Below are 27,389 nucleotides of genomic sequence, written 5' to 3' on the forward strand. Positions count from 1 at the left end.
TCAGTAAAATAGGAAGCACGGTCATAATCTGGGAATGAAGAGAGGGGAGACGTGAAATAGTCCTTTAGCACTGTACTCAAGTATACTTGGCACATATCTCACTTGAGAACTTATCACATTGTGCTGTAATTATTTATGTATATATCTTTTTCCACTAAATTATAAAATAATTTAAGGTAGAGGAAGTACTTTTCATTTTTGCATTACCAGCACATAACACAGTGCTCTACAAACAAATGTTTGTTAATTTGCTGATTGAATAAATTAGTGTTATTGATTCCTTTAAGATTTGGAAGCAAAGCCAAGAGTTTTAAAATAGCAATCAATAAATACTGTCAAACATCGACTTCATATATATGCCTAAGTGTATGTTGCAAATATTCAAAAACTGAAAACATTAAACTTCAACTTATTTATGAAATAAAAAAAAACTACAGACAGAACACATACATTTTGCTTTTTAACATATTAGGGAAGCAATGAGATGCTAACATAAAACATAGAGACATGGATGAAGCTGGAAACCACCACTCTCAGCAAACTATCACAAGAATAATCCAGCAAACTATCACAAGAATAGAAAACCAAACACCGCATGTTCTCACTCATAAGTGGGAGTTGAACAATGAGAACACATGGACACAGGGAGGGGAACATCACACACCAGGGCCTGTCAGGGGGTCGGGGGGCTAGGGGAGGGATAGCATTAGGAGAAATACCTAATGTGGATGATGGGTTGATGGGTGCAGCAAACCACCATGTCACATGCATACCTATATAACAAAACTGCACGTTCTGCACATGTACCCCAGAACTTAAAATATAATTTAAAAAAGAGAAGAAACAATGTGTAGAGTTATAAGTTACAGTGGAGTACACCTCACACTGAATCTAGGTATCCAACATTTCATACAAAAAGGTTCAGCTTCCAAAAAGCCAATAGCTGAAAAAAAAGTTACTACAACAATAATTTCCATTAAAAAAAAGAAAAGTAGGAGCACTCAAAACATAAAAACCCTATACTTACAAAATATGACTATGGTGTGAGTTGAGAACAAATAAAAATTACGTTCCCTGGATCAAGTAAGGGACAACAGAATGTCCCATACTCTCATCCAGGCATGGTGGCTCACACCTGCAATCCCAGCACTTTGGGAAGCTGAAACAGGAGGATAGCTTGAGACTAGGAGTTCAAGGCTACAGTGAACTATGATTGGGCCACTGCACTCCAGCCTGGGTGACAAAGCCAGACTCTGTCTTAATAAATAAAAACAAAACAAAAAGATAAATAAATAAAAACTCTCATTACTTAAGATTTTACGACAATCAGTACAACTCAAAACCAATGATTTGGCTATAAATTTTGACTTTCATGCAAACCCCAAACAACCCTAAAATATGTTATTTGGAAGAATTACTTTTAAAACTACCAAAATTCAAAGATACTATTTAAAAATCCAGAAATAAAAACAAATTTGAATCATACAAATTTTCAGTATCATTTAATTCTTTAATACTTTGGGGACATTTCCTTTTCCTTTAACAAAAAGAATAGAAGTGATACTATATACTGCTAGTAGAAAATTAAGAGCTTTTCTATAAAATCCTATGAAATTAAAATTAAATCGTCTTATTTTTAAAAATGTAAAAGAAGCCAGACAATAGACTTAACAACCATGAAGCAGACCCACTTCCCTCTGAACCAAGGATTTCCTATGCTTTCTAGATATCCCTTCAGAAAAGGCCTTCTCTAAATTAACTGAACAATTCGGAATACCAAGAAGTAGGTAGAGAGCAGGAATGTGAGCAGATCATCGAATATATGTTTTTACTCCATGGTGACTAAAATGAAGTCCATAGATAGGAGCAGGTGAAGAAGAAAACAACACAATCTCCTGATGTACAGTTGTCACTGACCCAGAGCAGTCTGCTGCTGTGACTCTCGCTGCCTGTGACCTGAGGGTCAGTTGCTTCATTAGATGCAATAGAAATAAAACTGAACGGGATCTGAAGAAAAATTTTAAAATGGAAGGTACACCTCAACAGTTTTTACTTTTGGTGAAGTCATATGGTTTCCACCACTGAGCAAACTGCAGTGCTTTTTTCCTCTGATCCTCAAAGCTTTCTCGGATGCCTTTCCTCCAAAGTCTTGGTTCTATATCCAGCATCCCACCTATGATTTCCTTTTAAAGAAAGAGAAAAGCACAAACACAAGCATGTATAAATAATGAAAACAGAAATGAAACTATTTCTGTTTATTCTGCTATAAAATATAACAAGTTCTTCTCCATGACAATGTTCAAGCATAAATACTAGTTGAAGTTTAAAAAATATGTTTTCAGTTAATTCTAACTAGGCAAACCATGTGATTCTAAGAGTGCAAGTTAGCTGCATCTCCTATCAAGCAATTTGTCCATTTTGTTGCTTATTAGCACATCTACTAGATGGTAACAAAGGGGAGGGAAAACAAGTGAAATTTAATTAATATGATCTCTATTAGAGGCTCCCGTAAACAATTTTGCAAAAATGTTAATCAACTTCTAGCAATTATTAACTTTATTGCTCAACTGCAGTTGAATCCCAAGCTAATGTTCTCTCTCTGCTACCAAGTATATTTATAAATTAGTTTCTTCCACTATTAGCAGAAATCTTTTTTCAGGAAACAAAATCCTATTGTAATACTAGTTTAAGTAAATCTATTGATAGAATTAAAAATTATATATCACTTTCATTTAAAAAATCACATTCTCAAGTCCCATAATAAATGGCTTTTTGGTTATCTGATTATTATTCTTGATTTCCTTCATGATCCTCTTCCTGTGCTGTTAGCTATAGAAATAAATCAAATTTAGGCATGTGAGTATCCATGAACAGAAAGACATGGGGGAGCCTCCTAATGCTTAAATGCTTACAGGGAGGGCAGTATGGTAACAAAGCAAAAAACAAAAAACAAAACAACAACAACAAAAAACAGACTAAGGATCAAATTCTGCATAGTCGGTCTAGCTCCACTGGACTGTGTGGTGAGATCCTGCACAAACCACATAATCTTTCAGATGCAGGTTCTTCATCTTACTTAGGGACCTACTACGCAGAAGCAAATGCCGTATGTTGTAGGGGATACAGAGATCGTGAGGTGAAGACACACAGTTGTCTTCAGACAGAATAGAATCTGGAGCTGTGGTGGGAGGAATAATAATCCAGCTATGCAGCAGACTGTCTCATAAAGTAGAAGGTAAGTGCCAAAGCAGACCATTTGTGGAGACTCAAAAAAAAAAAAAAAAAAAAACAATCTATTTGTTGGACAGACCAGGAGATGCTTCATGGAAAAGGGAATCTCCTGTCATCAGGGAAGGGAAATAAAGGGGTCAACAGAGATAGTAGAAAAGAGAAATAGGGCAAATTGAGATTTAGTTCAAGAGTTTCTCAGCATTGGTCCAAATAAGCAATGTAGTTTAAGAAAGCCTAGCTTATAAAAGTTTACCTAAAATTGTCTATAAAATACCAAGTTTTGTCTTACATCTACCATATAAGCTTGACTCTTGTTCTGTTATCAAAGCAGCTGTTAATGGAAAGACTATCCCCATAATCTCTTCTTGCTCTCTGAACAACTGCTTCAGCAGCAGACTGCAGGGAGGTCTTGAGCCCACAGGCTATTTCTCAAAAAGCAAATTTTGAGGAAAATGGCTCAGTGACGCAATGTTGACAGAGAAAATTTACTTTTAACTCCAAAACTGAATCATATAAACCAGAATGCATGAATAATATGTGAAGAAAGGGCAATCTCCCAGTTTAATATATACAACTTTTAAAAAATGGATATTTTACTTCCTTTTTTCTAGGACCAAATTTTTGTTTTGTTTTGTTTTTCTGTTTTTGTTTTTAATAAATCCAGCCATAGAGCTTTTGGTTATAAAGCTCTACTGTATAACAACAGGATTTTTCAGAACAGTGAAAACACATTTCTTTCTAGTTAAAAAAAATTCTGAACACTTCTCAAACTTGTTTCTGTAATATGTTATAACAGTTCAAATATGCATGTTACTTTGTTATGCTGGTTAACCCACTAAGGACAAGAGCATTAAAAAGTTTTGAATCAAACCTCTGGAGTTGAGATTCCTCTTCAGATATTTCTACTCATTGCAGAAGATGTTCCTTTGCAGGAGATGAAAGTGGGGAGCAGGGTGGAGAACAGGGAATCCCAAGCAGAGTTCACCAAGGCCCCTCTTTTTCAGAGGGCCTGGCTACATAGGGATAAATATGAATGGAAAGGCCTGATCTACACTAGATTCAAGGCTCACTTCTAGAGCAATCATTGCCCAGACTACTTTTGACTGTTTCAGTTGCTGCATTAACTTTATTCCAGTTCCTGACACTATTCTGTAGACTTTAAAGATTATACCCCACAGAATATAAGAAGGCAATCTGTGGTAGTGAATCAAAAGATCTGTATGCTAATATCTGCCCAGAAACTATCAGCGTAAAATGAGTCATGTGTTCTTCTTGGGCTACGCCTTGCTGAATTATAAATGAAGATGAGAAAATTGGTTCTCTAGTTCAACCATGACTATATGTACTCCTAGTTCTACCACTTATTAGCGCATTACCCTGGGCAAGTTACCTAATCTCTCTGTAGCTCAGTTTCTTCATCTGTAAAGTGAAATTTATAATAATATCCACACAATAGGATTATTGTGAGCATTAAATGAATGCTTAGAACAGTAGCTGGCACACTGTAAGCCCCTAATACATTTTAACAATTATCATCATTCTCAACACAAGCCTGGCTTCCTCCAAAAACAACCATTATAGTAATTGTTGACACCGTCAAGAAATGTTTGGTTCCAAAGTAACATTCCTGGCTCTGTTATATACATTCTGGGATATTTTTATTAATAGTTGCTAGGTATTCCCTCTCTAAAAACTGGGTGGAGCAGTACTCACCAATTTCTTTGTATACTGTGCCCAAAGTTTTTATTTCTTTCAAAAGAAAAATGTCACCAAATTGCTAACTCTGGGATTTTATCAAATTTGTGAGCCTACCTTTCCAAAGTAATGAGGGAATTTGTGCTGATCTTCAATGACATGGGCAAACCCTCCGTGAAGGCCAAAATCCACAGAGAAGTAAGGTAACTCTCTGGGTACCTAAATAAACAGACAAATCACAAATGGAATACAGTATGAAACCAGAAAGTTATGTTTAATCCCTCCCCTGTTCTCTGGAAGGACAGTAATCTTAAGCATTCCTCAAGACAAATGTACAAAATGAATTTCCAGTTCTAGAGATATTTAAACAATGGCCTAACTTTCTGAGTAAAATATCTCATTTTGGTAGCCTTTCAGCCAGATAGTTCATCATTATCTATGAATTATAATCAAAACCAACTATTTTGCTGTCCTTGGGGAAAACCAACGGGGGAAATTATACTTTTTAAAAATACAAATGTAAAGAATAATTTCCCTTAGACTACACAAATAGAGAATAAGTATATGGCTTCTTGTATTCCACTCACAATGGAGAACAGCAAGAGGGACCTTGCACATACTTAGAGCTCTCCTTGAATCTTTACAGTTATATATTTATCAAAGATAAATTATACAAAAACAATCATAATTTTTTACGAGCTGGTGAAGTGGATACAGCAACACTTAGTTTACCAGCCTTATTTCAAAATATCTCCAGGATTAAATCCCTACTGTCTTTTTCTCTCCCTTCCTTACTCTTTCCTTCCCTCCCTCTCTCTTTCTCTCTCTACACACCCCCCACCCACACACACACACACATTTTAAACTATTTCATGACTAGGAAAAGCCACAAATTCTTGTTTTCTCTATCAATTAAGTAGATTTTGTGTCTTTGCAAGTTTTGCTTCAAAGCCCAAACTTTGCCACTAGAAATTATCCAAGTGGGTCAATTTATAGCAACATTTCTCCTCTCTCATATAGTCTGTACTTACTTATTTGGGCACTGAATCACATGGTCCTACTTAACCATACAAATTGTGTATTGTGTCCTTTTTAAAAAGGCACAATGTAGAAGGGCACAGTATGGTATAGTGGAGAGTGGTCACCTTGAAATATTATAAGGCAACTAAAATTAGGGCTTATAAAAAGTCTTTCATGTTATTTAAAAAGCACACGTAAAAATCTGTTCACGAAATAGTATATAACATTAAATATGGAGAAATGGGATACCATTTGTGGCTTTAATTTTTCTATATTTCCACATTTTTAAATATAATAATCATGTTATGACCTTGACTGTTAGGAAAAAACAAAGTAAAAGAGACAGACAAGGCTCCAATTGCAACTCTGATTCTTATAAGTGTGTTACCTCAGACAAGTTAATTAACATGAAGAAATGCCCTAGTCCTCAATTCGCCATGAATATACTGCCTTAGGTGACAAAAGGGACTTTGCAGATATTATTAAGGATCTTGAAATGAGGGGATTTTCCTGGGTTATCCAGATAGGCCCAATGTAATCATAAGGACACTAATAAGAGAGATAGGAAGGTCAGAGTCAGAGAAAGATGGAAGATACTACACTCTTGGCTTTGAAGATGAAGGAAGGGGCCATAAGCCATGAATGCAGGTGGCTTCTAACAGCTAGAAAAGGCAAAGGAATGGATTCTTTCTAGGGCCTCCAGAAGGAATGCAGGCATGCTGACACCTTGATTTTAGCCAAAAGAAACCCACTTTGTACTTGCGATCACCAGATTTTTGAAATAAATCTATGGCGTTTTAGGCCAATATATTTGTGGTAATTTCTTACAGCAGCAATAGGAAACCAATATACATGCCAAGGCTCAACAACCTATGGCATATTTGCCAAGACGGCACAATGAACACACTACTACTTTCACACAAAGGCAACTGCTGTCACAAGCTTCTCTATTCTCTCCCTGCAGGCTGCAAAAAGGTACAACCTGCTGCTTGCTAGAAGAGTTGTTAGCAGGCATTGCAAAGGCTCTAGTATCAAAGTGTATGTACATTTAGCACTTCCTTTTTTCTGCACTGGCCAGTCAGAGGAAATGCATTTGGAACTCTGGCATCACTCTTTAAAGGCACTGACAGAATTAAAGCAAAACTTTTTATTTATGGTAGAAAAATAGACATATTTGGATTTTTCACTTTTATTCCAGATGTTACTCCTGACTTCTTATAAGTATCCTTGAGTTTGAAGGCCTCTGGTAAACCCACATTTTCGTGAGAAGTGCTTTCCTTAGTTTAGAACATCAATTTCTAAATGTTGGATGTTTTTTCAATTGCTATAGTTATCACAAAATTAAACTTAAAATACCATTTTTTAAAGTTCAGAAAGAATTCTCATGCAATCTCACTAAAACAGCCTTGTGAAAAATGACTGCTTTTCTCGACAGTTACTTATTATCATGCAATTCCTCGCATTGAATACTCAGATCTGTTTTTCCTGTTTATTTCCATGAACCTCACATTACACTGAAAAGAAAGCAAATGGGCCAAAGAAAATGAACAAAATGGGCAGATAAAGAGAAGCTTACCTTCATACAGCAAAGAAAAACATAAATTTGTAAAAATCAGAATGGATTACATATACGTGAATCTCTATTATAAGCCAAGAATTTACACAGTGAAAAAAAAAACCACCCCACCCTGAAGGATGCAGGCAAAATATTTCATGAAATTATTAAGGACATAAAGTTTTTAAAAGAAGTATAATAAGGTTCTTCCAGAAGTAATAATAATGTTAAAATAACTCAGTATTGTTCATTTCATGTTCAAAAATACTTTTATTAATTTTTGAAAAGATAATGGAAAGTTTATTAACCAAAAAGTGACCTCCTTTGGAATTATTCTTATACTTATGTACTCTTCTCATTCTTACTTCCATCCACATAATTATAAAATCTTAAAGCTAAAAGGGGCTGGGCGCAGTGGCTCACACCTGTATTCCCAGCACTTTGGGAGGCGGAGGCGGGCAGATCATGAGGTCAGGAGTTCAAGACCAGCCTGACCAACATGGTGAAACCCCGTCTCCACAAAATACAGAAATTAGCCTGGCGTGGTGGTGCGCTCCTGTATTCCCAGCTACTCAAGAGGCAGAGGCAGGAGAATCACTTGAACCTGGGAGGTGGAGTGATCGTCACTGGGCGACAGAGCTAGACTCTGTCTAAAAAAAAAAAAAAGGTAAAAGGGATCTCAAGAGGTCATCTGGCTCATCCTTCATTGACTGTAACCCTCAGCTAGTCTCAGATACAATACTATGTGATGCCTTAATAAAGGCAATTGCTGCTATCTTTGAAATCCTTTAAAATTGAATATACAACTGCCATTTTTACAGTATCTGTGTTTCTTATGTTTCACAATGTTAAGTTAAAATATTAAGACCTCCTGGCTACTTAATTCAGGTACTCATGGAGCTTTTAAAAAAGAAACAAATAATAAGATACTAGACAGTTCACCAGTAAGAAAATGTATACACAGTATAGAAAACGGGGACTAATAAATCAAATTTTTTTCTCCTTTGAAATATTTTCAACTGTCATTAAAACTATGTTGTGAAAGAATACTTAACAGCATGAGAAATTATAACATGAGAAGTGAAAAACGTAGCACAAAACATGTATGTACATTAAATGCCTTTTTCTATAGGCACAAAAAGGAGAGAAGTAAACAGTACATTTAGAGTTTTTGTTTTGTTCTACTTTGTTTTTTAATATGTTGTCTGGCCCAATTCACCAGCAGAGAAGAGAAAATGATTGTAGATAATGTTGTACCTCTAAAATAAAACTATGTATCTTGAATAATGTAATAAAATGGAATCTTTTGACTGGAATATAATAAGTGTAATAAGGAATCCTATTAGTTACGTGACATGTAACAGGAGTCTGGCTTTCCAAAAGAAGAAATGGGGGAGAAGTATTCCAGTGACACCTACTAGAATAGGGACTGGCAAACTTTTTCTGAAAAGGACCACATAATAAAATACTTTAGGCTTCGCAGGTCATACGTTCTCTGTAGGGACTACTCAAATCTGCCCTTGTACCATGAAAGCAGCCATAAGCAATACCTAAGCAAATGAGTGTGGCTGTGTTCCAACAAAAGTGCATTTACACAAACAGGCAGAAGACTGGGTTTAGCGTGCAGGGCTTGAGTTGCCAACCCCAGCACTAGACTATAATCTCCATCAAGTCTGGAATCTTCCTGTTTTGTTCCACTGTGTACCAAAAGCATCTTGAACAATGCCTGGTAAATATCAGGCACACAATAAATATTTGTAGAATAAACTACTTTTTGAATAGAAAAACAAAAACGAACCACACTTCTATTAAATCTCTATTCCATTCCATTTAATTTGTATTTCTAGAAAAGAGAAAAAATCATTACCAGACGTGCTCAACTTAAGTGTAACTTGTACATAAAAGCTGATCTACAAATAAAGATTAAACTATGAGGTATGATTAGGCAAGTCTCCAAAAGAACCCACAATCTAACTCAACTACTATTTTATAGTTTTATAGGAACATAATAGTGAACCTTTGTATAAGAAAAAGAAAATGAGTTCCAAATTCAACATGGAACATCTAGGAAAATTTTTCTCTCAGTATAATTGCAGAACAATATATTTCAAGAAGGCCCTTCTCACCATTTGTCCCACAGGGGCTGAGAAGCTCACCACAGCAGTTCTCACGGCAGACTCTAATAGCTGCCATAGCCAATTATAGGGACTACAGTGGCAGAAGGCCAAAGGTCAGGAAGAAACATTCATGTGAACAAATAAAAACCCTCTACAAACAAATAAGCATTTTCTAGACCAGGTAGGATAAAAATAACTTCATTTGTCGAACTAGTAATTTCGCCTTCAGTCACTCAACCAAATGGTCCCTTTGTCAACTAAGACATGGAAATTAATAAAGATCCTGAGCACTAGGGTAATTTCTTTTACCAGGAAAAAACATACTTACAGACTTTCTGATATCTTTTGAAGAGAGATCTATCAACTTCTTGTTCATGGACCACTCTTCATCAGATTCCATTATGGCTTTCTAAGAAATATCCATTTGTTAAGTGAAAAAAGAACATGTAAGTAAATAAAAAGAAACAGCTTATAACAAGTAATATAGCAAATTAATTATGGGGTATATTATACATAGTAAGCCATTATTCTGAACTGATTAAGGCTTTTAGTTATTTAAAATAAGAACTTCTTAAATTTTTGAAATCCTACCATTAGCCAAAGATAATATTCTTTTACTCATTCTTAACTGTTATACTGACTTGAGCTCAACTTTACATGGCAATCCTTAATAAGACCAATCAATTTAATATGAAACATAATTTGTGATCATAAAGTTCCATTTATAGCACTGCATTCATAGAGATTACTAAATAAATTCATTTAGTTTTACTGCTCTTCTTCCAAAAGGCAACAGAGTAATTTACATGTTTTCTAGCAACCAAGGACTTGAACTATTTCTGCTCATATAATGAAGAAGTAAAAATGCAGGAAAAAAAATGTGCTCTAGAAAATAAAGCCTATTTTTTAAAAGTCCAGGAAGCATAAGTCTATTTCAAGCAGATAGCAACTTAACTTTGATTGCATGCAACTCAATGCTTTTATTTACCCCTCACACATTTTATGTTTTTGATGTCAGAATTTATATAACTATAATTTGTCAATTTGTAATTTAAAAAATAAGAATTTTTTAAAATGCAGGGAGAAAATACATAGAAATGGAGTAAGACTTCCTATGCTAAGCAATGTAACTACTATTTACGGTAAAGAAATACTTAAAAGAAAGAAAAGCCAGAGTGATAAATATAAAATAACCTCATGTTTTTACAGTATTGTTATTAATGAAGCAAATTTTAAAGATAAAATAACATTCAAATAAGTTCTATTTAAATAGAACAGATACAGTGCTATTACCTATTTAAAAGGCACCAGTTGCTTGGCTTGACACTGTAATATAGCACATTCAATATAAAAGCATCTTCAATGATCACATAAAAGGTTTAGTGTAGGCCAGGTGCAGTGGCTCACGCCTATAATTCCAGCACTTTGGGAGGCTGAGGCGGGCAGATCACGAGGTCAAGAGATCGAGACCATCCTGGCCAACATGGTGAAACCCCATCTCTACTAAAAATACAAAAAATTAGCTGGGCGTAGTGGTGCATGCCTGTAGTCCCAACTACTCAGGAGGCTGAGGCAGGAGAATTGCTTGAACCCAGGAGGCAGAAGTTGCAGTGAGCCAAGATCAGGCTCTGTCACCCAGGCTGGAGTGCAGTGGTGCCATCACAGCTTACTGCAACCTCCGCCTCCTGGGTTGAAGTGATTCTCCTGCCTCAGCCTCCTGAGTAGCTGGGACTACAGGTGCCCACCACCATGCCCAGTTAATTTTTGTATTTTTAGTGAAGATGGGGTTTTATCATGTTGGCCAGGCTGGTCTTGAAGTCCTGACCTCAGGTGATCTCCCCACCTTGGCCTTCCAAGTGAGGCACTGTGCCCGGCCTATTTCATTTCTTTATATAAATTTTGATGTAAGTATATAGGAGAAAAATATGTTAATAAAGACAACAGTATTTGTAAAATAGCACTATAGCAAAAAATAAGTGTATATGCAAAGACTACTTATAAACACCTTAAAATAGATGGGAGCCATGTCACCCACTTCCTTGGGAAGAGGAATACATTCATAAACCATGTGATACTGTTTCTTCATGCTCATATTAGTTTCCAAAAAAATGCAGTCTAATCCTTTATCTTCAAACATCTTTACCAATGATTTTCTGAACATCTAAAAAAAAAAAGAACTAGGTAAAGAAAACACTTAAAGGAGATTCAAAATCAAGCATTTTCAAGATATTTGAAATATGAAAACTTTAATAAAAAAGTACAAATCCCTTTAAAATGAAAAATAAATAAAATAAACAGTAATATCTGAACTCTGCAATGTTATAGTTACTTTACTTTCTAAATCTACTATATAATTTCATATATTTAAGCAAGACTTTTAAAAAAACTGAAACCCACTATGTATATATTAGAAATAGTTTCAGTAAAATGAGAGAAAGAAGTGATAAAAACCAAATTTAGGTGGTAAAATATGCAGAACTGACAGAACAATCATAGGAAAATATCCATAAGCCAAAAGAGATACTCTGAGCAGATGGGCATCCTTAAACTCAGAAATACATGAGAATTCACTTTCAATTGTTTTCCTATGCTCATAGCATCTGCATTTGTTGGTTCCCTATGTCTGCTGACCCATCACTAATAACCTTGTATATTCAGGTAGTCCTCTATTTTCACATATAATGCAGTCCTATAAAGCATATGAAAGCCAAATACACTAAAGTTGAAAAGTAATAGGGTTTTCTCTTCACAAGGAACTAAGTATTATTATACAACTATACACACACATATAATCAGTTGTGGGGGTGTGTGTTTTGTGTGTGTGTGTGTGTGTGTGTATTTCACACTCCTAGGCCTAAAGGGCAGCTGTTTGTAGAGGGTGACTGAATAGAGCTGAGTGGTCCAGGATGTCTGCATGCATTCACATGACACCCCCTGTAGTACAGGATGGAGCTAGGGATCGAAAGAAAGGGGAGCAGGCTGAAGGCTGGATGCCAGAGCCCAGCTCCGTCCACATCACCACGTCTTACTGTGAACCCCTCAAGCTGTCTAAGAATTCTGGATGAGCGCGGTGGCTCATGCCTGTAATCCCAGCACTTTGGGAGGCCGAGGTGGGTAGGTCACCTGAGATCAGGAGTTCAAGATCAAGTTGTCTAAGAATTTTAAACTAAAGTTGGCCTTGTAAGAGTTTATGAAAGTATATTTAAGTAGGAAGATAAAATATATTTTATTTAGATTTGTCAGCTTGATTTATAACTTTTTAATATTTTATTTAAACATTTTGTTTTGAGGTAATTACAGATCACATGTAGTTATAAGAAATAATACAGAGAGATCCCATGTATGCTTTACTCAGTTTCCCCAAAGGTAACATCTTATAAAACTATACTATAATATCACAACCAGGATATTGACATTGATATAGTCAACACTGAGAGCAATTCCAACACTGTCCATAAAGATCTTTTGTTACCCTTTTACTTTCTCTTCTCCTTTTATTTTTAGAGATGTGGTTATGCTATGTTGCCCAGGCTGAAGTACCAGTGGCTATTCACAGGTGTGATCATAGCACACTACAACCTCGTCGTACTCAGGCTCAAGCAGTCCTCCCCCATTAGCCACCTGAGTAGCTACTCAGGGACTAAAGGTGCACACCACCATGGCTAGCTCCAGTTACCCTTTTACAGTCACAGTCATTCCACACCCTATCCAGTCCTCATTCCCTTCTTCTACCTTCCCCTTAATGTGTTCCTGATTTCTTTAATTCTGACATTTCAAGAATGTTACATAAATAGAACCATGTAATCTTTTGAGGTAGGCTTTTTTCTTTTTTTTTCTTCAACTGTTACTTTAAGTTCTAGGATACATCTGCAGGATGTGCATGTTTGTTACATAGGTAAACGTGTGCCATGGTGGTTTGCTGCACAGATCATCCCGTTACCTAGGTATTAAACCTAGCAACCATCAGTTATTCTTCCTGATGCTCTCCCTCCTCCCACCTCCCACCCACCGACAGGCTCCAGTGTGTGTTGTTCCCCACCACCATGTGTCCAGGTGTTCTCATCATTTAGCTCCCATTTATAAGAAAGACCATGTGGTGTGTGGTCTTCTGTTCTGGCATTAGCTTGCTAAGGATAATGGCTTCCAACTCCATCCATGTCCCTGCAAAGGACATGATCTCATTCCTTTTTATGGCTGCATAGTATTCCATGGTGTATATGTACCACATTTTTTTATCCAGTCTATCATTGATGGGCATTTAGGTTGATTCCATGTGTTTGCCATTGTGAATAGTGCTGCAATGAACACATGTGTGCATGTATCTTTATAACAGAATGAATTATATTCCTTTGGGTATATACCCAGTAATGGAATTGCTGGGTCAAATGGTATGCCTCTAGGTCTTTGAGGAATTGCCACACTGTTTTCCACAATGGTTGAACAAATTTACACTCCCACAGTGTATACGCGTTCCTTTTTCTCTACAACCTCACCAGCATCTGTTGTTTTTTGACTTTTTAATAGTAGCCATTAGGCTTTTTTCAATTAGCATATTCTCTGGAGATCCACCCAGGTTGTTTCATGCATCAACAATTCATTCTTTTTCATTGCTGGGAGTATTCCTGATATGGATGTGCCCAGTATGTTTAACCATACACCTTTACAGAATATCTGGGGTGTTTCCAGTTTTTAATTATTACAAATAAAGCTGCTATGAACATTTGTGCACAGGTTTTTGGGGAAATATAACTCCATTTCTCTGGAATAAATGCCAAGAAGTGCAAGAGTTGAGTCCTATGATAGTTGCATATTTCATATTTTTAAAAACTGCCAAACTGTTTTCCAAAGTGGTCATACTATTTTACATTTCTACCAATAACAGAAGAGCAATTCTGTTTCTCCATATCCTGGCCAGCATCTGGGGTTGTCAATGTGTTTTATTTGACATTTTGATAGGTCTAATTTATCACTGTGATTTTAATTTGCATTTTCCTAAGGGCCAATGATATTAAATATCATTTTTATATGCTTATTTGCCATCTATTAATATAGATCCTCTTCAGCAAAATGTTTCATGATGTTGTTTATCCCTTTTTTTTTTTTTTTTTTTTTTGAGATGGAGTCTCGCTCTGTCACCTAGGCTAGAGTGCAGTGGTGCGATCTCAACTCCCTGAAGACTCTGCCTCCCAGGTTCAGGTGATTCTGCCGCCTTGGCCCCCCAACAACAGCTGGGATTACAGGCGTGCACTACCACGCCTGGCTAATTTTTGTATTTTTAGTAGAGTCAAGGTTTCGCCATGTTGGCCAGGCTGGTCTCAAACTGCTGACCTGAGGTGATCCACCTGCCTCAGCCTCCCAAAGTCCTGAGATTACAGGCGTGAGGCACTGCGCTCAGCCAATTTTCTAATTGGATTGTTTTCACTGTTTTGACATTCTAGATATAAAAATATTCTTTATATATTCTAGATACAAATCCATTGCCAGGTATGTGGTTTGCAAATATTTTCTCCTAGTTTATAATTTGTCTTTTCATCTTCATATCAGAGTATTTTGCAGAACAAAAGTTTTTAATTTGACAAAGCTCAATTTATCAATTTTTGTTTCCATGGATTATACTTTTGGTGTCAAGTCAAAGAACTCTGTGTACCCAAGATCTTGACAATTTTATCTTGTTTTTCTCCCAAAAGTTTTATAGTTTTGTACCTTACATTGGAGTGTTGTGCTCCACTTTACACTGGAGGGCTGTGTTCCGTTTTGAGTTAATATTTATATAAGGTATGAGGTTTAAGCTGATACTCAAGTTTTTTGCTATGCATGTCCAATTGCTCCAGCACCATTCACTGAAAAGGCTATCCCTTTTCCACTGAATTGCTTTTGCACCTTTGTCAAATTCAGTTGAGAATATTTGGTTGTGTCTATTTCTGGGTTGTCTATTTGGTTTAATTAATCTATATGTCTATCCCTCCACCAATATCACATAGTCTTGATTACTGTAGATATGTAATAATCTTGCTTATTATACATCTCCAGTAATCAGCTAAGGCTGATTCTTGCAACTGTATTCTTCTTGTTCAAAATTATTTTCACTATTTTGGTTCCTTTGCCTTTCCATATAAAGTTTAGAATAATTCTATCTATACCTACAAAAAAATCTTGCTGGCACTTTGATAAAAATTGTGTTAAACTAGTATATTAATCTGAGGAAGACTGTCATCTTTACTATGTCGACTCTCCTAATCCATAAACATGATATATCTACATTTATTTTATTTTTGAAATTTCTCTTATCAGTGTTTTGCAGTTTTTAGCATACAAAATATGGACACGTTTTGTTAGATTTGTACCTTCGTCCATCCTCAGTATTTGTGGATTCCATATTTACAAATTTGTCTTCCAAATCAATTCTCATGGCATTTTTGAGATCTTTTACAGACAACTGCAGAGTGGTGAAAAAGTTGAGTCATCCGACATACACCTTCCCAACCAAAGTTGAACAAAGCAATGGTCTGCCCTGTTTCAGTTCTCAATGTAAACAAGTGTGCTTTTCAGGGTCTATTTAATGCCACATTTCCACATATTTGTGCTTTTTGTTTTTGATTTCTCTGTTCAAACTGGACCCTAAGCACATTACTGAAGTGCCATCTGGTGTTCCCTAGCACAACACTGTGATGTGATGTGCCTTATGGAGAGAATAAACTTTAGATAAGCTTCCTTCGGGCAGTCTTTAATCTTTGATTTTGAGAGTTTTTATCATAAATGAGTAGGAATTTCACCAAATGCTTTTTCTTCATTGATTGATATGAACATGGTGGATTACAATGATTTATTATCTAATATTGAACTAGTCTTGCATACTTGGTATAAGCCCCACTTGGACATAGTGTGTTATTGTTTTTATATATTGCCAAACTCTATTTGCTAATATTTTGTTGATAATTTTTACATCTCTATTCACAAAGGATATTGAGTTGTAGCTATTTTATTTAACTGTCTTGTGGTATGAGGATAACACTAACTTACGGTATCAGGATAATACAAACTCCCAATATGAATGAATTGGAAAGTGTTCTTTCCTCAAGAGATTATATAAAATTGGTGTCAATTCTTTAAAAGTTTCATAAAATTCTCCAATGAAACCATCTGGGTTTGGAGATTTAATTTTTTAGAAGTTTTACATTATGAAGTCTACTTCCTTATTAGTTAAAAGATTGTTCAAATTGTCTATTTCATATTGAGTGTGTTGTAACAGTTTGCATTTCAAGGAACTGGTCCATTACATCCAGAGTTGTTCATATTATTCCCTTATTATCTTTTTGATGAGTGCAAAATCTGTACTAATACTGTTTTATTTCTGATATTGGTAACTTGTTTTTTCTCATTTTTTTTCCTTTGTTGGTCTTGCTGGAAGTTTATTAATTTATCTTTTTAAAAACCCCAACTTTTGTTTCATTGATTTTCTCTATGATTTTTCTGTTTTCAATTTCATTGATTTCTGCTCTTATCTTTATTATTTCTGTCCTTTTGCTTGCTTTGGATGTACTTTGCTCTTCTTTTTCTAGGTTCTTGAGGTGAAGGTTTTTCCTCTTTTCTATAAGTATTTAGTGCTATAAATTTCTCTCTCGGCACTCCCTTAGCTGTGCCTCATAAATCTTAACATGTTGTAATTTCATTGTAATTCAATTAGATTATTATTTCTTAAATTTCTCCTGAAACTTCTTTTTAAAGTTGTTGAATAATACACTATTGAAGTGTATTATTTAATTTAACATGTTGTAATTTCATTGTAATTCAATTAGATTATTATTTCTTAAATTTCTCCTGAAACTTCTTTTTAAAGTTGTTCAATAATACACTATTGAAGTGTATTATTTAATTTCCAAGTATTTGGGAATTTTTCGATTATCTTTCTGTTATTAATTTCTAGTTTGATTCCACTGTGGTCAGAGAATGCACTCTGTATGATTTCAATTGTTTTAAATTTGTTGAGGTTAGTTTTGTGGCAAGACAGAGTCTATGCTCTGAAAAAAATGTTTTCTAATATTGTTAAGTGGAGTGTTATACAAATATTGATTAAATCCTGCTGACTGATGGTTATAGCAGGCTGATTAATGGCCCCCAAGATATCCAGGTCCTATTCCCAAGAACCTAACATTACCATATATGGCATAAGAGACTTTTCAGATATAACTAAGAATCTTGATACAGGAAGATTATCCTGGATTACCTGGGTATATCTTAAATGTAATTAAAAGTTTCCTTATAAGAGGGAGGCAGAGCAAGTTGTGACTAAAGAAGAGGAGAAGGCAATATGATGACAGAAGCAGAGACTGAAATGATGTAGCCACAAGCCAAGAAATGCTGGCAGCCCCTAGAAACTAGAAGAGGTAAGGAATAGATTCTCTTCCAGAGTCTCCAGAAGGAACCAGTCCAGTAGATACCTTGATTTTAGCCCCATAAGACTCACTTGGAATCTGACCTCCAGAACCATAAGAAAATACACTTCTACAGTTTTAAGGCACCATCTCTGTGGCAATTTGTTACAGCAACAATAGGAAACTAGTGCAATGGTGTTTTTAAGTTCTTTTATATCCTTGATGACTTTCAGTCTGGTTGTTCCACCAGTTGTTAAAATGAGGTGCTGAAGTCTCTAACCATAATTATGAATTTGTCTATTTCTCCTCTCAGTTCATTCAGTTTCTGTTTTACAGATTTTGTGCCTCAGTGTTGGTGTACACACATTTAGGACTGCTATGTCTTCTCGGTGGATTGACCCTTTCATCATTATGTAATGTCCCTCTCTTCTTCGGTAATTTCCTCTGCTCTAACGTCTACTTTATCTGGCATAAATGCTTTCTTTTCATTAATGGCTGCATAATATATATTTTTCCAACCTTTTATATTATTCTACTTGTGGTATTATTACATTTGAAGAGTTCTTGCAGACAGCATATAGTTATGAAATCTCCTCTACCAAACTATCTTTTAACTGATATACTGTTTATTGATATAGTAGAGATATTCTATTTTTATTTTTTTTGTTTTCTGTTTGTTCTTTCTATTGTTTTTCTGGTTCCTTTCTCTTGCCTTCCGATGGTTATTTGAACATTTTCAGAATTACATTTTGATTTATTTAGAGTTTTTCAGTCTGTCAATTTGTATAGTTTTTAAAGTGATTCTAAGAGTTGCTTTAAGGCATTACATATACATACATATATATTTAATCACAGTCTACTGGGGCCATTTTACCAATGCAAATAAAATATAGACCCCTTACTTCCCTTTATGTCCATTTACTCTCCCTCAGTTAGAATAAAATTGTCTTAAATACTTTCTCCACATACATTTGGAAACACATCAGACACCTGGTGCGGTGGCTCACGCTTGTAATCCCAGCACTTTGGGAGGCTGAGGTAGGCATATCACCTGAGGCCAGGAGTTCAAGACCAGCCTGGCCAACATGGTGAAACCCAGTCTACTAAAAATACAAAAATTAGCTGTGTGTGGTGGTGCATGCCTGTAGTGCCAGCTACTCAGGAAGCTGAGGCACAAGAATCGCTTGAACCCAGGAGGCAGAGGTTGCAGTGAGCCAAAATCACGCCACTGCACTCCAGCCTGGGTAACAGAGTAAGACTCAATCTCAAAAAAAGTTTCTGGGGCTGCCAGCATTTCTTGGCTAGTGGCTGCATCATTTCAGTCTCTGCTTCTGTCATCATACTGGCTTCTCCTCTTCTTTAGTCAAAACTTCTTTCCTCCTTCTTGATTTTCCAGGATTTTTTCTTTTATCATTTCCTTTCTGTTTAAAGAACTTCCTTTAACTATTCTTCTAGGACAGCTCTGCTGATGACAATTTCTCTTTGTTTTCCATTACCTAACAATGTCTTGATTTTCTCCCATATTCCTGAAGGATATTTTCACTAGAAACAGAATTCTTGCTTGACAGTTATTTTCTTTCAGCACTTGAGAAATGTGCTACTTCCTTCTGGTCTCCATGGTTTCTAGTGAGAAATGCACTGTCATTCAAATCGTACTTTCCTTATAGCACTTGTTGTATTTTCCTAATTGCTTGTTGAAGCATTTTTACGAGGGCTGCTTTAAAATCTTTGTCAGATAATTAGAACATCTCTGTTATCTTGGTGTTGGTGTCTATTGATTACCTTTTTCAACCTAGTTGAGATTGTCTTTATAAGTTATTTTCAATTGAAATATGGATATTTTGAGAATTAAGAGACTGGATCTTGTTTAAATTTTTTGTTTTATATGGCTTTTCCTAATACTGCTCCATCAGAAGAAAGGGAGATACTACCTCATTACTGCCATATGGGGATAGAAGTTCAGGTTCCCAACTTGGCCTCTGTTGACACTCAAAAATGGGAGAGGCTACTCATTACTGCTGGCTAGCAGATGGGAGTGCTAGGTTCCCATTAGGCTTCCACTGATACTATCCCGACTGGAAGGAGGAGGCATGGCTCGTGCCTCCTCCCCACATGGTTTCCACTCATCATTACCTTCACATGCCTAGTGTTACTTGCACAAAAAAAAAATAAAAAACAGAATGAAATAGGAAAATATACAAATTTGCTATTATGACAGCTTTTCAGATTGTCTCTATTTTGTTACTTGTTACTATGCTTATAAACTTTTATTTATTAAGAAAACTTTATTGTTACTTACTTCAATATCTAGTCCTAGAATGAGAAGATAACCTTATATACTAGAAAAAAGAAAATCGTTAACAGAGTGGAACTATGTATTTGTAACCCAAACTTTTTCAAAGAAGAAAAGATGTACATAAAAAGCAACAGCAATAACAATAATAAAAGTTTAAATAATCCGAAAATTACCTCACAAACATCTTTACTTCATGTTTGTTCATACTCCCTTTCTGGCTTAATTATTGGATGACTGTTCTAGATTTTATCTGGAGAATAGTGAAGAAGGCAGACTCAAAATGTCATGAATTATAAACAAAAACTGAAAAAATACTAAATTAGTGTTGCAAGAATGGTTCTGTATTATAAAATATATAAACCTCATACTAATAGCTCCAAGGAGAATACACACACATTTAAGTACTTCTCCTCTCTCTTTCTCTCTCTCTATACACACACATATATAGAATATTTTAATTTACAAATATGAGTTTAATGGAATAATTTGAGTTTGATCAACATCAAGCATGATGTTCTCCATACTCAATAACAAATACGCTATACAAAAATATTCATTTTTTTAAAAGTTATGTAACAACTAAACAATGGGGAAAGTTTTTGTAGTTCCATATCATAAGATAAATCAAAACTGTTTTATATTTAAGAGAGATGCAGAGTTCCCATGTTATGGAGATGACATGAAATTCCCATATTCCTAGTAAAAAAACACTTCATTCTTTGGGTGACCACTACTTTCCACATTTCTAACCTATCATTATTCATCTAATTGCCCATTCCTCATTTAGTCAATGCATCCAGACTACAATTTCTTATAATCAGTTTAAGGAAACTATACTGCACAATGTTGCAGGTCCTTTTGTATCACCACAGTATGAAAAAATCAAGTACATATGAATACATAATTTTGACATTAAAATTAAAGTACTTAAAACTATTAACGCTATATAGGACTGATTTTGGAATATTAATGCTATGATGTAGTCGTTTTTAAAATATAACATGTTTAAATATAAAGTTATCAAGTTATCCCACGGTAAATGTTATGCAACAGAACAGAACACATTTATCTCTACTCTCTCCACAGAGTAACACCTCAAAAATGAATTTAAACAATTGTTTAAAAGGCAGAAGCTACTTGAACAAAGGAAATGAGAGAAAACACAATGACAAATCAGATCACTCCATAAGATCTGACTTAAATGCTAGAAAGTTGGTTCATACCTTGGGGAGGAGAAAGAAGGTTAGCAGGGATAGCAAAGAGGAAACCCATGCTACACTGCAGAACCTTCAAAAGGCTCAGGAGTTGGCAGCACCAAGTACTTATGGACGTGGAGGTGAAGGTGTGGCTAAAAACAGATGACTTAGAGGAAAGCCTATTAAAAAAGCAATCAACATGACAGATCCCCTCCTCATGATCACAACACTACAGGATTCTCCTCTGGAAAAGGTAAAACAAGGTAGCTGGGCTAGAAAACCAGACACAGTTGAGAGTTTACAGTCTGAAAACAGGGGTGTTATCAGAAAGGTTACTTAATGTCTGTACATGTTCAACACTGCCACCTCCAGCCTTCTTCCCCCATTCAGCTCCCAGAACACTGGCAAGTGGGCTTAGATGACAGGAGGTTGAAAGAGTCTTTTTGAAGGTCTGGCTAGCCCCAAGAAAAAGACCTAAAGGTACTAACATTGGCTATTTCCTAATGAAATGGCCCCACATATCACTCCACATTGAAGTTCACTGTATGTAAGCATCAGTGACCCTCCTTTTTCCCCACCTACCAACTTGGGATATTTTTTAAATGGGCTTACAGTGTTTGCCTACAGCATATGTTCAAGAAAATTTGTAAAAATGATAACAATAAATTTAGAGGGAACCAAGTTTCATTATATATTAAACAAAACCAGCAATTTGGATCTTATTTGAAATCTGTGATTACTCAAGTATGCTATGCTAAAACATCTTTGCATTTTCTATTAAATAGGAAGTCTAAAATTACATTTAAATATTACTATATACTGGTGATTTTTAAAACCACTTGAAAGAAGTGGCTCCTGCATTGCAACATTTGGCAACAACATTTTGTGCTAAGTCAAATCTTTTTTTAATATATCCAATAAAAGAGGTGAATAATCAAAGATACTCACTAGGGTAGAATTAATTTGAGTTGTACATATTTGAAAGTAAAATAACAACAGCAACAGCAAACTGTACTTCATCAAGCTAGGATTCAAATATTTCATTAGTTCACTAGCCTACAATAATTGATAACTTCTAACAATTATTTTCCTTTCTCACACAAAAGGAGCTACAACACCATTATTTGCATAAAACAATTTGGCTTTTCCTCTCTTTCGCAGTTTTCCATAGTACACTTGGTTTCCAAACTCTGCTAAACTATAATGTAAACTATACTAGAAATACACCACATATTTTGGCAGAATTAATGAATTACTTGATCTCTTCATTTCTTACAGCACCTAAAATATTATATTTGTGTACTCAATATCTGTTAAATTGAATAAAAATCTTCATCCACTTAAACTGTTTTCATTAAGCAGCTTGATTTCTTATAGAAATATAAAACATATACACATTGTATTCCTATAATTACTTAAAATATTTTTGGCACTGCATTTTGCTCTAAATTAAATCAGTTTTATATGTATAAATTTTTAAAAGGCTTCCTGGAAATGTTCTAAAATAATTCTAAGAACTGAATTTCCATACTTTAAACCTTAAATTACCTACTGGCACTGGCATCCACTACTAGGAAAACGCAAACTTTCACATCAAAAAGACTTATATTCTTACTTTTGCTTGGTTGCAGATGCAATAAAACAATCTACCCTTTAAACTTTGACAGCAAAAACTTTAAAATTACAAGGTATACAAGACTAAATTTCATTAAATGCCATTAAAACATCTCTTCTTTTGACATACTTATCAGCATGCTGCAAAGACTAGTCATCTCTTGTGCAGCGCTAACTTACAATTTTCACATTTTCTAATTAAGGCTCCCTGTAGCCCCTATTCAGTTGTCTGGCATCAAAAAAATAAAGAGTTTTCTTCCTTTCTTTCCTGGTCATTATTAGGTCTTGAAATAATTCAGCAACAATTTCACCCATGTTGTGCCTTTCACTCTCTTAAAGCATCAGCCACAAAAACAAATCCCTGAATCCAAAAGCTGGGCCAGATTATGAAGGAAAAAGAGCAGAAATTAAAGCTAGTAACAAAATCACCACAAAAACACAGCAGCAGAGAAGACCAATTCTATCACAGGAAAATACGGCAACCGCTAAATATAAAACCTCTGACTCCTCAAATTTCTTTTCATTATCTGAAAATGTCTTTCCTTTTAGCTGCAATTTATTGGCTTACTGTGGTAAGAATGATTCTTTCATGCTACAAAAGAAGTGTTGAAATCTTAGACTGATTTTTTTAAGTAAAAATAATTATTACTTTGTCACAGTTTATTTCGTAGATAAAAGGTCTCAAAATCTGGAGTACACAAGGGAAATAAAATGATGGAAACATCATGATCCACAGATATATACAACTATGAAAACACACGTGTTTAAGTTTAGAAACTAAAATCATTAAATGAAGGTATAAAACCTATTGGAATTTATCACAATAATTTACAAAAATTGCTCATGAGTTTTAAAATGATAATGAACATTTATTATGCTGACCTGGATCTCCTCCCAGATGTCTTCATCCAACAAAGTAGCTGCTCTATGGTGCTGCAAAGGGACTATCAGGCAGTGCCCCTCAGTAAGAGACCGTACGTTGGGTAAACATAAATAAACCTATAAGAGAGAAATACAAAAGGTGAAATGTTATTGCTATTTATATGTTATATATTTATATGTTAATGCTATTTATTCTCAGTTGTAACAGATGAGCCCCTAGTAGAAAAAAATGATGAATATTTAATGAAGAATACTTAAGAATTGCTTTTGTAAATGTTAATATTTTTAAATATATTTAGTATTTTTAAAGGCATCAGGATAGCTTTTAATAAACTGAAAATTTAGAGCACAGATCTCAATTTTCACTATTTTACATCAGACAACGGTAAGATTAGGCAAAGAAGAGCAGAATGAATGACACAATATCCTTAATCTGAAGGAGCTAGATACTTTGACAACTCTTGAAACAACACAATTTTCACAAAAACAAAAAGACACATGGCCTGGTAACGGTAGTCTAACTGATGCCTGTTTATCAGGCCTTCCTTCTCTGATTAGCTGAGAAAAGAGAATTAACTCAGCTAAGAGGAAGAGGAAATGACCTCGGAATGGCCTTACCACTGTGTATTTACATACATGTATTACCTAAAAACTGGTGCTAATTTTCCATCATATACAAACTGTCTTTAAAAAAAAAAAAGGTTAATCGGTATATATACAGAGAACAAAAGCATTACAAAGGGCTTGATCTTATTCTTATTTCTGTTATATTTTGCTGGGTTTTAGCTAGAAATATTTTGCATGGCAGACATTATTTATTTAATAGAATAACTCAAATGTTTAAAACTTTGCTGACAAACAACAAAGTAGGAGTGGACATGGATATCTACCTAAAATTACAGTAAAATCACAAACATGTTCATGAAAAAAAGAAATAAAGATTAAGGGTCATGGGTATGTCTATAGACAACTTACAAGATTTAGAAAAAGAAATATTTAAAGAAATCACTGAATTTTCTACATAATCACTGAGATAAAGAGCCAGGTCCAAGTGTCAATGACAGGTCAAATAAGTTGTAATAAAATTCATTTTTAAAAGCATTATAAACATAAAAATCCCCTAAAATTGGTATCAAAAGCAGTTTTTCCAAATAGATACATAAAAGAGAAAAGAAAATTCATAAATTAATACCTAAATAAATTAGAACACACAAAAAAGCAATACTTTCTTTTATTTGACAGAGAAAGCAGAGCTACTGATTGGCTGATCAATAATTACTGAGGGCCAATTACATGCTGGGCAGTGTTCTACATGCTAGGGAATCAACAATGTGCAGGGACACAAATCCCTACCCATAAGGAGCTTATGGGGTGCTACAGATTGAATGTCTGTGTGCCTCCAAAATATACACATTAAATCTTAACACCCAAGGTGATAATATTTGGAGGTAGGGGACTTCGGGAGGTGATTAGATCATGAGGACAGAGCCCTTATGAATGGGATTAATTATCTTATAAAAGAGGCCCCAGGGAATGTTCTTGCCACTTCCACCACGTAACGACACACCAATAAGATGACTGTCTGTGAACCAGGATGTGGGACCTCACACTGAATCTGCTAGCACCAATCTTGGACTTCCCAGCCTCCAGAACTAGCTTCAATAAATTTCTGTTGCTGATAAGCCATCCAGTCTATGGTATTTTTTATAGTAGCCCGAACTAAGACATCAAAGAAGAAATACAAATAAACAACGTAAATGTAAAGTAAAATGCACAATATGTCAGATGGTGATAAGGGGTACTAAAAAAATGAAGCAGAAAAAGGTATAGATAGTGTCTAGGGAGAAGTTAGGAAGCCTCCCTTTAAAGTTACCTTCTAGGGTAACATTTGAGAAGATATGTGAAGGAAGGAAGGGTAGACACAAGAAGAAACTCCCAGGCAAAAGGAAAAGCATGTGAGGAGGATGCATACCAAGTGTGTTCTCCAGCTTGTCAGACAGCCAGTGTGGCTAAGCTGAGATGATGAGAGGAAGGCTGACAGACAGTGAGGTGACAGGAAGAATTGGGCCTGTAGGCCTCATAGGCAACAATAAGGATTCCAGCTTTGGTCTGAAAGCCAGATCTGACTAATGTTGACTTAAAGTCAAAAAGATCACTTGCTACTGTATAGAGAAAGGGCAAAGGAAAGAGGCAGAAAGACCCATTAGGAAACTATTACAGAAGTCCAGTAATAAATGATGATGACTTGAACCAGGGTGGTAGAAATAAAGATTATGAAATGTGGTCAGAACATGAATATATTCTGAAATATAGCCAACAGAATTTAGAAATGGACAGTAAGGAGTGAGGGAAAGTAAAGGACTCAATATTACTCCAAGGTCTAATGCAAGCAACTGGAGGATGAAAGTGACATTTACTAAAAAGAGGAAGACTATGGGAGGGTTAGTGTTAGCTAAAGGTAAAGGTGGAGACGGGTATTAGACCTTCACCTAAGTTTCAGATGTTTACTAGATATCCAAGTGGAAAAGTAGGTTGGATACATGAACCTAGAATTCTAGGAGATATTTGGGTTAAAATGTAAATTTGCTAGTGGTCTAAAAACAGTAGTCATGAAATGAACAGAACATTTCAGAGAAAGATATCTCTATTATAGCATTTTAAGAAAGTGTAAGCAAAAATTCTAAAAGTCTTCTACAGTAGATTGCATAAATGCATCCAGTTATTTACTACTCCATATACTGAAACCCTTCACAATGTTACTCTGTAGCTCCTCCCATCAAGAGATGGAGTGCAAACTGGCCTTAACGACTCATAAGGGCCACAGAATATGGTAGAAATGATGATGGTCAGTTCCAAGACTATGCCTCAAGAGGCCTTGTGTACTTCTGCTAATTCTGTTGGAACAAGCCTAGCTCCCATGTGAAGAAGCCTATGCTAGCCTACTGGAAGATAACAGACCATACAAAACAGAATGATTTAAATGCTGTCTTAAGCCACTAAATTTTGGTGTAGTTCATTTATGTATGAATGCTAGTATATCTCCTCTTCCCCCATCTAAAGGTATAAATGGAAGACTAGATAATTCTCAGGTCTGATGTATAAAGTCTTTACACTCCTGAGGTCTGAGATCCAGTAAGGGTAGTACCCACTTAAGACAGCTTATAGTTCCCAGAATGAACCATGTGGTTGTAAACCTCAGTGTCTTTGCTTGTATTGTCCTGTATTTCCTAAATACTGAAATGTATCCTATTCCACCATTAAAATGTAGCACAAGACATACTTCTTCCAGAAAGCCTTCCTTGATAACTCCACGGTAACCTAAATATTCCTCTTTCGTGTTCCCACAACACTCTTGCATTTATATCACTGCATTAAAACTGATCTGGTTATGTTTGCCTGCTCCCCATAAAG

The 27,389-nt window shown here is 35.3% G+C and overlaps 1 protein-coding gene across 4 annotated transcripts in view; it reads right to left on the reverse strand.

Annotated features, from left to right (window-relative positions):
- Positions 1-1,489: 1,489 nt before the first annotated feature.
- The window catches only part of CWF19L2 (CWF19 like cell cycle control factor 2), a 120,444-nt gene continuing 94,544 nt past the window's right edge, over positions 1,490-27,389 (reverse strand). For all 4 annotated transcript variants that reach the window (XM_009424104.4, XM_522171.8, XM_063783372.1 and 1 more), the window contains 5 exons: positions 23,979-24,095; positions 11,624-11,779; positions 9,947-10,027; positions 5,044-5,145; positions 1,490-2,183 (listed from right to left, as the gene is read on the reverse strand). In XM_009424104.4, the coding sequence (XP_009422379.3) occupies positions 2,040-2,183; positions 5,044-5,145; positions 9,947-10,027; positions 11,624-11,779; positions 23,979-24,095 (600 nt within the window). In that variant the 3' untranslated portion in view covers positions 1,490-2,039. The remainder of the gene's footprint in view (positions 2,184-5,043; positions 5,146-9,946; positions 10,028-11,623; positions 11,780-23,978; positions 24,096-27,389) is intronic.

This window comes from Pan troglodytes, chromosome 9, assembly GCF_028858775.2.
Source record: "Pan troglodytes isolate AG18354 chromosome 9, NHGRI_mPanTro3-v2.0_pri, whole genome shotgun sequence".
NCBI classification, from domain to species: Eukaryota; Metazoa; Chordata; class Mammalia; order Primates; family Hominidae; genus Pan; species Pan troglodytes.